This window comes from Hypanus sabinus, chromosome 8 (assembly GCF_030144855.1).
Source record: "Hypanus sabinus isolate sHypSab1 chromosome 8, sHypSab1.hap1, whole genome shotgun sequence".
In the NCBI taxonomy this organism is placed as follows: domain Eukaryota; kingdom Metazoa; phylum Chordata; class Chondrichthyes; order Myliobatiformes; family Dasyatidae; genus Hypanus; species Hypanus sabinus.
Window position 1 is genome coordinate 46,445,260 of NC_082713.1, and position 13,340 is coordinate 46,458,599.

At 39.1% G+C, this 13,340-nt stretch overlaps 1 protein-coding gene across 1 annotated transcript in view; it reads right to left on the reverse strand.

Moving 5' to 3' along the window:
- Positions 1-216: 216 nt before the first annotated feature.
- The window catches only part of LOC132398108 (ribose-phosphate pyrophosphokinase 1), a 58,208-nt gene continuing 45,084 nt past the window's right edge, over positions 217-13,340 (reverse strand). The window contains exons 6-7 of the mRNA XM_059977081.1: positions 10,705-10,864; positions 217-5,193 (exon numbers count right to left, since the gene is read on the reverse strand). Coding sequence (XP_059833064.1) covers positions 5,101-5,193; positions 10,705-10,864 — 253 coding nt within the window. The 3' untranslated portion in view covers positions 217-5,100. The remainder of the gene's footprint in view (positions 5,194-10,704; positions 10,865-13,340) is intronic.

A 13,340-nucleotide genomic window follows, 5' to 3' on the forward strand; every position in this document is an offset into this window, starting at 1 on the left:
AATACCCTTCATTTGATTGCAAGAGTACACTCCAACAATACTCAATAAGGTCAACATATCCATGACAAAGTAGGCCACTTGACAAGGAGTATAGATTGAGCTACAATAATATGGCCGTGCTGAGCGAAAAAGAGGAATCAACTGTAAACAAGTGTTTGTATCTTCAAACCCAGTGGAGTAGTCAAAGAGAAATTGAAGACACTTGCACATCAAAAGTAACAGTCACCACGTTTATTATTACACATAATTGAAAATGTAAAAAGCCTTGAGCTTTCTCTATGCTATAGAAAACAATGTAAAAACCAAACATCTGCAGATTTTAATGTGTAGAAACTATCCAACAAAACTATAGGATTATTTGCCATGTTCAAAATGATTCAAAATAAATTTCTAAGCACAGATGTCAGATATTTGAATTGTATGTACAAATGGAACAATTCCAATCTGAATACCAGCCAAAAACATTGTACGAAATCAGTCTCCTGGAGCAAAATGTTTCTTTTGAACTTCACAGATGAGCAGAGATAATCTGTAGGAGACCTGAACAGCAGAAGAAAATCCAAAAAGGAAACCTGGGGCCAGTTTATGAGCGGGACCCAGCATGAATCATATGCATACTATTAACTGTGTTGCTGATACATACTTTTCTCCTTGCTTTCCACTTTAACATCTGATGACCCAGATTTGGATAAATTGGTATATTAATGTCACCCTAAATACAGAAATTGAATTACTTGCTTTCAATGTTCTTGTATAGCAACCCAATTTTCTCATCTTGTCCAGCAATGCTATTTAAAGTATAACATGACAAGAGAAATGTACTTTCAACATAGCCTAATCTGACAAGTTTAGGCACCCCCACCCAATAGGGTGCCTATGAGCTGTTCATTTGGTGTATTTATACATTTCGGAGAAGTAACAAGTATACTTTCATATCCTTGTTAACAGGATTCTAGGGGGCGCTAGCGAGCTGAGTACAGTATGGACGTGTTTCTTCGAGCTCCTCATGGCACACCAAACACTCAGGGCTAATTGGATTTCACAGGTCTATCAGGCACCTTTCACTTCCAAAGCCAGAGGCATTGCCATTCTCTTCCATAAGACTATGCCTTTTCGTTCACTCATCCACAATTGATCCAAATGGCAGGTTTATAATTCTAACTGGGCATATCAATTCACTTCCCATTACACTGGTAAACGTTTACAGGCCAAACTGGGATGATACAGGTTTTTTCCATAAGGTGTTTGACTTGATCCCAGATGATTCAAGCCACATAATGATTGGGGGTGACTTTAATTGCTACCTGGACACGTATTTAGACAGGCTCTCCTCTGCTTCCCCCCACCCCCACCCAATATTCTTGGTGTGCAAACTCTTAACAATTTGAAGTCCAAGAAGGTGGTGGATACTTGGAGACTACAACACCCATCTGACCGATTATTTTTATTCTCATGCATTGATCATATACGGAGATCAATCTCTCGATTAATCTCTAATATTGATTACACCAAATAGCACAGCATAATAATATCTGACCATAGTCCTGTCAATCTCAAGCAAGCCTGTAACTGGCACTTTAATCCTTTTTTGCTGAAGGATCAAGCATTTAAAGAATATATTACAATGCACGTCTTGCAGTTCCTTGAGACCAATGACAACTGCGAGTTGAATGTCTCAACACTTTGGGAAACACAAAGTGTATATCAGAGGACAAATTATTTCTTATGACGCAACACTGAGAAGGGCTAAGCGAGGTAGATTGGAAGTGATTAAGAATTACTAACGGCTGAACAGGCCTACAAAAACTCTTATCAGATTATAATAATATTCTCAAATTAAAATACAAATACAACTTCATTCTGGGGGGACAAATTGACAACATACTACTTAAACAGTGACATTTTGAGTTTGGTGACAAACCACAGAAGTTATTGGCATGGCAGTTAAAAGGAGAACAAGCAAAACGAGCCATTTATAAAATAAAATCCAAATCTGGCCTGATGCTTACAGACTTAAAGGATATTAACAAATGATTTAGTGAGTTCTATTCAGAAATTTACACCTCCAAATCAACAGCCACACAGGAAGATTTTGATAAGTTTTTTGATCCACTTTACTTCCCACAATTAGATGCAGCTTTCAGGAAGAATTTGGATCTGGATTTTTTTGCTATGAGTTACAGGATGCCGTCAAAGCTTTTCCCACCGGTAAGGCAGCTGGACTGGACAGGTTTGGGCCAGAGTTCTACAAAGCCTTCCGAGAAGTCCTTACACCAACTTTGCTGAGAATGGTTCGGGATACCTTGAAAAACAAGAGGCTCCCACCCTCTCTCAGTGAAGGAAATATCTGTCTTATTAAAAAAGATAAAGACAAAACGGACCCTGGAAGCTATAGGCCCATTGCAATACTAAATTATGATCTGAAAATAATTACGAAAGTGTTAGCAAATCGGCTCGGTAAGCATATAGCAAATATTCACTTGGACCAAACTGGATTTATCCCAGGCAGGTACTCCTTTTGTAAAGTCCGCAAAATTTTCAATATTTTGTATGCAGATTATGGGAACGATGATACAGCTGCTATACTGTCTCTAGATACCCACAAGGCATTCGATATGATAGAGTAGCACAATCTAATTGCAACACTCAAGAAGTTTGGATTCAGCGACACTTTCATAGAATGGGTTAAAATATTATATACTAATCCAAAATCTTTCATTCTCACAAATGGAGATAAATCCAATCCAATCTCTCTGCAATGTGGTGTTCACCAAGGGGACCCCCTGCTGTTTAACATAGCTCTGGAGCCCCTGGCAATTTGCATTAGGGGCCACCCACACATTAAAGGTATAAAGATGGGCAATATTGAGACCCGTGTGACCCTGCATGCAGACGACCTCGTTTGTCTAGCCGACCCAGCGGTCTCTATTCCTCTTCTACTAGAATATATAAATTCCTTCAGGAGTATTTCTGGCTATACCATAAATTGGGGAAAGAGCGAATACATGCCCCTTAGTGGATCATTTTACTGAAGACTTCCTGAAAAAATTGCCTTTTAGAGCAGAGAAGGACTGTTTCACCTATTTGGGGATTAAACTGACTAAGAACCCAAAGCACCTTTTCAAATTTAACTTTACAGAATCCCTAGAAAAACTCAGAACAAATATTGAGTCCTGGAGGATACTGCCCTTATCCATGATAGGACGGGTAAATGCGATCAAAATGGTGAGCCTACCCAGGTTTCTATATCTTTTTCAAAAACTGCCTTTATACTTAAATGCATCCTTTTTTTTAAAGAAACTTGACTATCATATTGCCCTTTGTGTGGGGCTATAAATCACACAGGATATCTAGGGCTCACCTACACAAACCTCTTAAGAAGATGGTCTTCGTCTGCCAACTTTCAAACATTACTATTGGGCAGCTAACTCCAGGGCTCTTACACACTGGGAATGTGGAGGTGCTGAGACCAAAGAAAAACCTTCATGGCTACAGCTGGAAGCCTCTTGTTAAATATTCTTCACTTCCTGCTCTTCTGTTTTCCACTTATGCCTCAACAGACAAGCTAATCCAACAAAATTTTACCTTAAAGTATTCTTTACAAATATTGGGTGTGGTGCCTAACCGGATTCCTTTATTCATTCTATTTTATATTGCTTTCCGTTATACCACTATTGTGTCAACTCTTTTTTTGAAAGTCTATTTTTGTAATCTTGTGAATTGTCTGGCAGCCTTTTTGTTTTTGATTTGTTTTGTCTGTGTTCCACCAGGAGCTGTATTTCCTTTGCATTGTTTTGCACGTCTCCATTATGTTTTGTCTTTGTAATAACTGAAAATTGTAATTGTAAGTAAAGTATTAAAAAAACTGGATTCAGGCCCTCAAAATGTGAAACTCCAAATTTCTAACTTGCAACTGAAATATGAATAAAGTTGTTTGCATTCAAAATTTTGGACAACCACATCTTATAAAATGCCAAAAAGATACTTTCCAGGATGGCAAGTGCACGAGTTCACAAATTCATTCCTGCAAAAGCTGCACTGTTATTGGAAAAATATATATCAGCATTATATCTTACTGTTAAACAAGGAGCAAAGTAAATTTTCCACTTCCATGGTCTAAGTGTAAGCAACTTGATGGATTTAATTTCTTTACATTAAAAGACTTTGTTGAACAGAAATAATCATGTTGCAACACAAAGAATTTTTTTTAAATACAAAGTTCAAAAACATACACAGAATAAGAAAAAAGATGGCAAGTAAATAAATTGTAACAAAGGACAAGTTAGAATTCGTTTGTCCACATCTGAATTTTGCAGCAAAATATAATCCTATATTTAACACATTAAAAATAATTTTCGTCTAGCCCAAATCACATTTGCCTGGGATCCTCAGAAGCCTGTCATACTCACTAGAGTTCCAATTCACTGAAATTTTTTGGAAGATAATTGAGGGAGAAAAGCTCAAGCCGATTCAGTCACATCTCAGAAGCAATGCATCAGTACCATGCAAAACCATTTAGTAACTATGAAATTATTGTATTTCTAATAAGGCACAGGGCAGCATAAAAACCAAGTTATTCCCTGCTTTCTCTGCATCATTTTGTGTTTGAAATGGGAAATATGTAAAATTTGCTTGAACACATTGTTTCTTTGATACAAACACAAATGGTTTCACTTGAAAATAACATGAGGTTACATTGACACAAAAACAATTATTCCAGTTTTCTAAAACAATAATCTGCTCAAAGTAAAACACCAGCAGCTTCTATTGTGGCAGATGTGTTGCAATTAATGTTACAATATGGTAACAAAGGAAGGAATACACCAACATGATTTAACAAATGAAGTCTCCCCCTTTTAATATCAAGAGGATATAATGTGTCCTTTCTGTTAAACCCAATCACAGCTGCTGTTTTTAAATTGTAAATATCTAATCTATTGATAGATATAAAATACTATCTTTTTTCACTGACAGATCTGATAGAAGTGTACTACAATGCGAAGTAGCAATGAAGAACCCCTTTTATCATTGATGCATGAAGGGACAATAAAGAAAATAATTTGGTAGAATAATATAATGAAATGGCAGATATTGTAAATATTACAATGGAACATGACTGAACAGATAGGACACAGACTCTCCGTTGTGAGTTCTTCTAATTGCTTCAGCAAGTATCATGGAGATATCAATAACCTAGGAGAACAAAAGATATTTCTAATTAAGTCTTGCTACAAATATTAACAATTAGAAATCTTTTATATATTAAAAAGTTAATACAGTTGAGCTCAACCAGCTTATGGGAACGTTACCAACCAAAATATTGTTTTGAAAACTACTCTTATGCACTTTTGAGAATGTTATCTCCATCCCAAAGCTTACTAGCTGAAAACAGCATGGAACACATTAAGATATTCATCAATGCAAGAGGATTTTTTAAAAATTTACTTGGTACACAACATACTATAGTTTTGTTAACATAAAGAACTTCATGATTGTAAATTTAAAATATTAATATGGATTATAAGCAATTCAGAACAAGCAAGCATTGGGAAAGTTGAACATCACAGCTCTACCTACTTAAAAACTTGAGGCTGATCGATGATCTGACAAAATTAAGGTTTTTTTAAATAAATTGGAGAAAGTATTTTGAGCAGAATAAGACAAGATGAGATAATCAAGACAAAATTGGGTAATTTTTCTTCTGAATGCAACTGGTCAGAGCATTGAACTAGATAGCATTAGTGGAATGCACAGTATAGATGTACAAATGGAGAATAAAAATTAGCCTTCACCAGCTCCAATGTAGCAAGTGGTGATTCATTCAAGAAAACACCTAGTAACTCATCTTTGCTTCCACTTGATAAGTTTGTCAATTTTCTACCAACATTGAAGTCACCTCTTATAACATTTTATAACATATAATGCAGCAATTTTATCTGATAATCTTCATACAGCTACCAGTTAGTTCACTTTTATCTATAGCATGTTACTTTCTCAAAAGCATTTAAATAAATTCATCAAACATTACTTTTTCACAAAACCAAGTTGACTTTACCCAAACAACATGAATTTTCCCTCTAACATCTTTAGTAATAGTTTCTAAAACTGGTCAGTAGTTAGACCACAAGATATAGGAGCAGAAGTAGGCCATTCGGCCCATCAAGTCTGCTCTGCCATTCAATCAGGGGTTGATCCAATTCTTCCAGTCATCCCCACTCCCCTGTTTTCACCCCTTACCCTTTGATGCCCTGGCTAATCAAGAACCTATCTTTGCCTTAAATACACCCAATGACTTCACCCCCACAGCTACTCGTGGCAACAACTCCCACAGATTTACCACCCTCTGACTAAAGTAATTTATCCACATCTCAGTTCTAAAAGGATGTCCTTTAATCCTGAAGTCACGCCCTCTTGTCCTGGAATCCCCTACCATGGGAAATAACTTTGCCATATCTAATCTGTTCAGGCCTTTTAACATTTGGAATGTTTCTGAGATCCCCCCTGCCAGATGTTCCTCATATGGTACCCCTTTCATTCCTGGAATCTTTGCGAATCTTCTCTGAACCCACTCCAACGTCAGTATAACCTTTTCTAAAATAAGGAGCCTAAAACTGCCCAATCCTCCATGAGTGGTCTCATGAGTACATTATAGAGACTCAACATCACATCCCTGCTCTTATATTCTATACCTCCAGAAACAAATGCCAACATTGCATTCGCCTTCTTCACAACCAACTCAACCTGGAAGTTAACCTTTAGGGTATCTTGCACAAGGACCAAGTCACTTTGCATCTCTGCATTTTGAACTCTCTCCCCATCTAAATAATAGTCTGCCCATTTATTTCTTCCATCAAAGTGCATGACCACACATTTTCCCAACACTGTATTTCATCTGCCACTTCTTTGCCCATTCCCTCAAACTATCTGTTTCCTCAAAACTTTCCACTCCTCCACCTATCTTTGTATCAGCAGCAAATTTAGCCACAAATCCATTAATACCGTAGTCCAAATCATTGACATACATCATAAAAAGCGTCGGTCCCAACACTGACAGCTGTGGAACTTGTCTGGTAAATGGCAACCAGCCAGAATAGGATCCTTTTATTCCCACTGTTTTCTGCCTACCAGCCAATGCGCCACCCATGCTAGCAACTTCCTTGTAATTCCATCTTGCTAAGCAGCCTCATGTGCGGCACCTTATCAAAGGCCTTCTGAAAATCCAATTACACCACATCTACTGCATCTATTTTGTCTACCCTGCTTGTAATTTCCTCAAAAAATTGCAGTAGGTTTGTCAGGCAGGATTTTCCTTTCAGAAAACCATGCTGGCTTTGCCCTATTCTGTCATGTGCCTCCAGGTACCCCGTAATCTCATCCCTAACAATAGATTCCAACAACTTCCCAACCACTGATGTCAGGTTAACAGGTTTATAGTTTCCTTTCTGCTGCCTCCCACCCTTCCTAAATAGCAGAGTAACACTTGCAATTTTCCAGTCATCTGGTACAATGCCAGAATCTATCTAGTTTCCTGCCTTGTCTCCCTCCTTTTAAGTACATTTCCTATTTTCTAACAGTAATCAGCCGAATCTGAAAATCTTTAGAAAATTGATACCAATGCATCAATCTCATTAGCCAACCTTTTCAAGACGTTAAAATGAAATCCATCGCAATGCAAGGACATGGCCTGCAGCTCCAAATTGTGAAGTACCAATTCCCTGCGCGATGGCAATTTCCCCTGGCTTCCCTTCCAATTCATCATTTTGCTCTATGGTAGTGCTTGCATCCTCTATATGGTTAATGGAAAAATACCTGTTTAAAATCATCTTTGCATTTTCTCTCATTAACCCTCTAAACTTTCTACAAGGCCGACACTTACTCATTTTAAAATATGCACAGAAACTAACTGTAGTTACAATTCTGGTTAGCTTAGCTTTCTCCCCTTTTAAACAAATTGATTTTTTAAAGTGTTCTGTCAAATGTAATAACTTGCTTCTTCTCTTTATAATTTATACTTTTTGTTTAAAAAGTCTCCAGCCCCTCATCTCCCATCCCATCCTGGGAAAACTCAAAGACAATCTTTGCCCTGGTAACATGCTCTTCATTACCCTTATGCATATTTTATATATAAAAACAACTTAATGACTGGAACCATGCAGAATAAGTTTTTCCCTTCACAAGATGTAGAGGTTTAAGAAGGTAGCTTGAAAAATCTCTTGAAGACCACTGAGATTGGGGAATGTTAGCCTTACAAGCAATGCCAGATCTCCCAAAAATACACAAAGAATCACTTTACTATTGGGACACATCAGGACCAATACATTTTGGCCCAATTAAACAGCTGCCCCAATTAGCTGAAGTTTCATGGAAAGTTAAAAAAGCATAAAGACAAACAACCATTTAACTGAGTAACAGGTTATGTAATTAAATGATATACAGGACAGATTAGTACTATCAGTACTATAAAACTGTATTCATTTCTAATAGTCAATTTCTAATAGAGGAATTAATCATCTATCCCCCATCACCCTCCTCCTTCTACCAGAACCTCACCCTTGACCATTTTTCATTTAGCTCCTTCCACTTCTCAACACTCGAGGGGTAGCATGAGCACTGCAAGGATCCCAGCTATGCCAGCCTTTTCACTGCCTACCATCAATGTTCCAAGCCTTCCCTGGTACTGTCGATAACTCTATTGGTGCTGCCTCACACACTCATGCTGAGCTTGTTGATTTCATCAACTCTGCCTCCAACCTTCACCCTGCCATTAAACTCACTTGGCCCATTTCTAACACCTCCTTTCCCCCTTTCTCCATCTCTGGAGACAAACTGCTGACCAACATCATTTATAAACCTACCGATTCCCAAGGACATCTTGACTATGCTTCTTCCCAGCGTCTCCTGTAAAGATGTGCTTCTCTTTGCTCACTTCCTTCTCCGCCACATCTGTCCCAGAGCAAGGCTTTCCCTTGTCTTCCTCCTTCAAAGAACTGGGCCTCCCTTTCTTCAGCATTGATGCTGCCCTCACCCACATCTCCATGAGCCTCCATCTAACACATTTTCCACAACTTCTGCCATCTCCGGAGAAATCCTACCACTAAATATGTCTTCCCCCACTCCCAACTTTCTGCAGAGATCGCTTGCTCTGTGATTCCCTTATCCATTTGTCCCTCCCCACTAATATCCCTTCCAGCACTTATCCCTGCAAGCAGCCCAAGTGCTACACTTACCCATTTACTTCCTCCCTCACTTCCATTCAGGACCCCAAGCAGTTCTTCCAGGTGAGGCAACATGTCACCTGTGAATCTGCTGCGATCATCTATTGTATCCGGTGCTCCTGAAGAGGGCTTCTCTACATTGCTAAGACCTGTTGCTTTGTCAAGCACCTCCGCACTATCCACCAAAAAGCAGAACTTCCCAGTGTCCCAACGTTTCAATTCTAATATCCATTCGAGTTACGCCATGTCAGTCCATGGCATTCCCTTATGCCACAATAAGGTTACTCTCAGAGTGGAGGAGCAACACCTTACATCCATCAGAGAAGCCTTCAAAACTTGATATGAATAGATTTCTCCTGGTTAAAAACAAAACTCTCCCTCCCCTCCTCTTCTATTCCTCATTATGGTCTCTTAACTTTCTCACCTGCCTCACACCTCCACCTGCTGCTCCTTCACCTTCCCTTTCCAGCATCTTCCACTCGCCTTCTCCTGCCCTCTACCTTTCCCACCCACCTGGCTTCACCTATCACCTTCCCGTTTTCCTCCTTTCCCTCCCACCACCTGTTATTCTCTCTTCCTCCTGCCTTTCCAGTCTTGAAGAAGGGTCGTCATCCGAGACGTAGACTGTTCATTTCCAGAAGGTTCTTCAGCCGAAACGTACACTATTTGTTCATTTCCATAGATACTGCCTGACCTGTTGAGTTCTTCCTGCATTTCGTGTATGTTGCTCTGATTTACCTTACCGCTTATTTCCCCAATATTAGTGACAAAATCTACTGCTTTTTGAATACAAGCACATGCAACTGACACTATTTAAAAATGGTTCAAGCTAAACATGGTTTAGTGTCTAATGGTCACACAAGTGCACACATCTGATGCTAGTTACAAACTGTTTGGCAACAGTGCCCTGTCTCAATTAGCAGCATGGTGTGCCAAACAAATAAAGACAATCTTGGCTATTTTTCCAATTAACTTTCATTCTTTATGAGTTGTTCCAAATAAGCAGCAGCCCTAATTAACCAGAATCTACTATACTTACATTTGCTTTCCTTTTTTATTCAATGAGACCTCACATATTAAAATTTGCCAATTGTGTCCTTTCTGCCAATATTTCTAATTTATTGTTGGTAATCTTCTCTGCTGAATAGAGTATATCCCTCCCAATTTGGTATTAATCTGAAAACTATAAATCACATTTTGCTCACGAAGTAAGTAATATTGCACACCCCAAGTTTTAAAAGCCAGTTGCCATCATATATTTGAGAATGCTGGGCAGTACTTCATTTCTTCTCATGCAACTGTCTGCAATTTATAAAAGAAAACCCGGGGGGAAAAAATAAACAAATTCGTGTTTGTAGCCATAGACCAGTGGTTTTAATTGATCAAGATTAAGCATCAATCAAGATCAAGCACTGTTTTCTTGCAGGCAAGTAGCAAGATCTATACACTTGAACAGATATTCCCTGTAGCAAATTCTTCTTTCACCTACCTGTATTTTGGGACAGGTTTTCATTTTGTCCTCTTGAGGGATTGTATTTGTAACTACCACAGCTTCAAAGCATGCGTTGTTGATGCGATAGATAGCAGGACCAGAAAAGATTCCATGTGTGAGAATAGCATAGACTTTGGTAGCTCCAGCAGAGAGCAACCTGTGATATACAAATATATCAAATTAGAATCTAAGCTTCTATTCTTTTCATTCTGCTGCTTTTATACACTTCATTCCAATCACAGGAAAATGTTTAAAATCCATTATTACAAGTTTTAAAAAAACTGGACAGTTCCATTATTTCTAAACAATTTAACTGATGCCACCACCCCCTCCACCCACCAAATGTGAAAGCACTTCAACTAGCAGGTTTTACAGACTGCTATAGCCATTCAGAAAAGAAACAGGCCCACTGGCTCAATTCATCCATGCTGACCAAAATGCCCATTTATTAAGTACCTCACCAATGAAAGGATCCTTTTATAAGGCATCAACTTATAAAAGAACAAACATTTCAAAAAGACAAATACAAAACTATTTTCAGAAAATTTTTAGAACCAGACATTTTAATAAGATATCTTTTTTATATATTATATAAAAACCACACAAAGACAATAATGATCCCAACCATTCATTCAAGTATGCTCCAATAAAAGTGAACTATAAGATAGCATACCATTGATTTAAAGTAGAAAATGAGGAACTTTTTAAAAAAATTGATGTTGCTACAATGATCTGGGATATGAGATTGGTATTGCTCTAATTAAGCAGCTTTCATTTTCTCTGGAGAGGAATAAATAGTCGACATTTTGGACTGAGACCCTTCATTAGAACTCAAAAGGGGAAGGAAAGAAATAAAAGCTAGCAAGTGGTAGGTGAAACCAGGTGAGGAGAAAAGTGAAAAGAAATAAGCTGTGAGGCAAGAGAAGGAACAGGTAAAGGGCTGATGAAGAAGGAATATGATAGTAGAGGACAGTGGACCATTGCAGAAGGGTAAGAGGGGAGTCAGAATGCAGTCGTGACAGCAGACGAGGACATGGACTGATGTTTTTGTTTACCTCTGTGGGTGGAAATCAATGTAAAAGGTGATGCAGCGCGAGGTTTGAAAAGAGCCCCGCGCACGTGGTAGGCAGCAATCAACATGTGGCCAATGAAAAGGGAGGCATTAGCGGAATGGCCACTGTTAGTCTGCGTAGGCAAGCTCAGGCAATGGTTCCAAGAAAGAAAGTTTCTAGTAATTTTTATCAATACAAAGTTAGTGTTTTTAACTTGAGGTGCAGCAGTGATAGGGAATTCTATTATTAGAGGAGCAGATAGGAGACCATAGGTGCAGTAGGCCATTCGGCCCTTCTAGCCAGCACCGCCATTCACTGTGATCATGGCTGATCACACACAATCAGTACCCCGTTCCTGCCCTCTCCCCATATCCCTTGACCCCGCTATCTATAAGAGCTCTATCTAACTCTCTCTTGAATGCATCCAGAGACTTGGCCTCCACTGCCTTTTGGGGCAGAGCATTCCACATATCCACCACTCTCCTGGTGAAAAAGTTTTTCCGCATCTCAGTTCTAAATGGCCTACCCCTTATTCTTAAACTGTGGCCTCTAGTTCCGGACTCACCCATCAGCAGGGACATGCTTCCTGCCTCCAGCGTGTCCAATTCCTTAATAATCTTATATGTTTCAATCAGATTCCCTCTCATCCTTCTAAATTCCAGTGTATACAAGCCCAGTCGCTCCAATCTTTCAACATATGACAGTCCTGCCATTCTGGGAATTAACCTTGTGAACCTACGCTGTACTCCCTCAATAGCAAGAATGTCCTTCCTCAAATTTGGAGACCAAAACTGCACACAATACTCCAGCTGGGGTCTCACCAGGGTCCTGTACAGCTGCAGGACCTCTTTACTCCTATACTCAATTCCTCTTGTTATAAAGGCCAGCATGCCATTAGCTTTCTTCACTGCCTGCTGTACCTGCATGCTTGCTTTCATTGACTGATGTACAAGAACACCTAGATCTCGTTGTACTTCCCCTTTTCCTAACTTGACTCCATTTAAGGAGTAATCTGCCTTCCTGTTCTTGCCACCAAAGTGGATAATCTCACATTTATCCACATTAAACTGCATCTGCCATACATTTGCCTACTCACCCAACCTGTCCAAGTCACCCTGCATTCTCATAACATCTTCCTGACATTTCACACTGCCACCCAGCTTTGTGTCATCAGCAAATTTGCTAATGTTACTTTTAATCCCTTCATCTAAATCATTAATGTATATTGTAAACAGCTGTGGTCCCAGCACCAAACCTTGCGGTACCCCACTGGTCACAGCCTGCCATTCCGAAAGGGTTAATCGCTACTCTTTGTTTCCTGTCAGCCAGCCAATTTTCAATCCATGTCAGTACTCTGCCCCCAATACCATGTGCCCTAATTTTGCCTACTAATCTCCTATTTGGGACTTTATCAAAAGCTTTCTGAAAGTCCAGGTACACTACATCCACTGGCTCTCCCTTGTCCATTTTCATAGTTACATCCTCAGAAAACTCCAGAAGATTAGTCAAGCATGATTTTCCCTTCATAAATCCATGCTGACTCGGACTGATCCTTCTACTGCTATCCTGAGATTCTGAGGG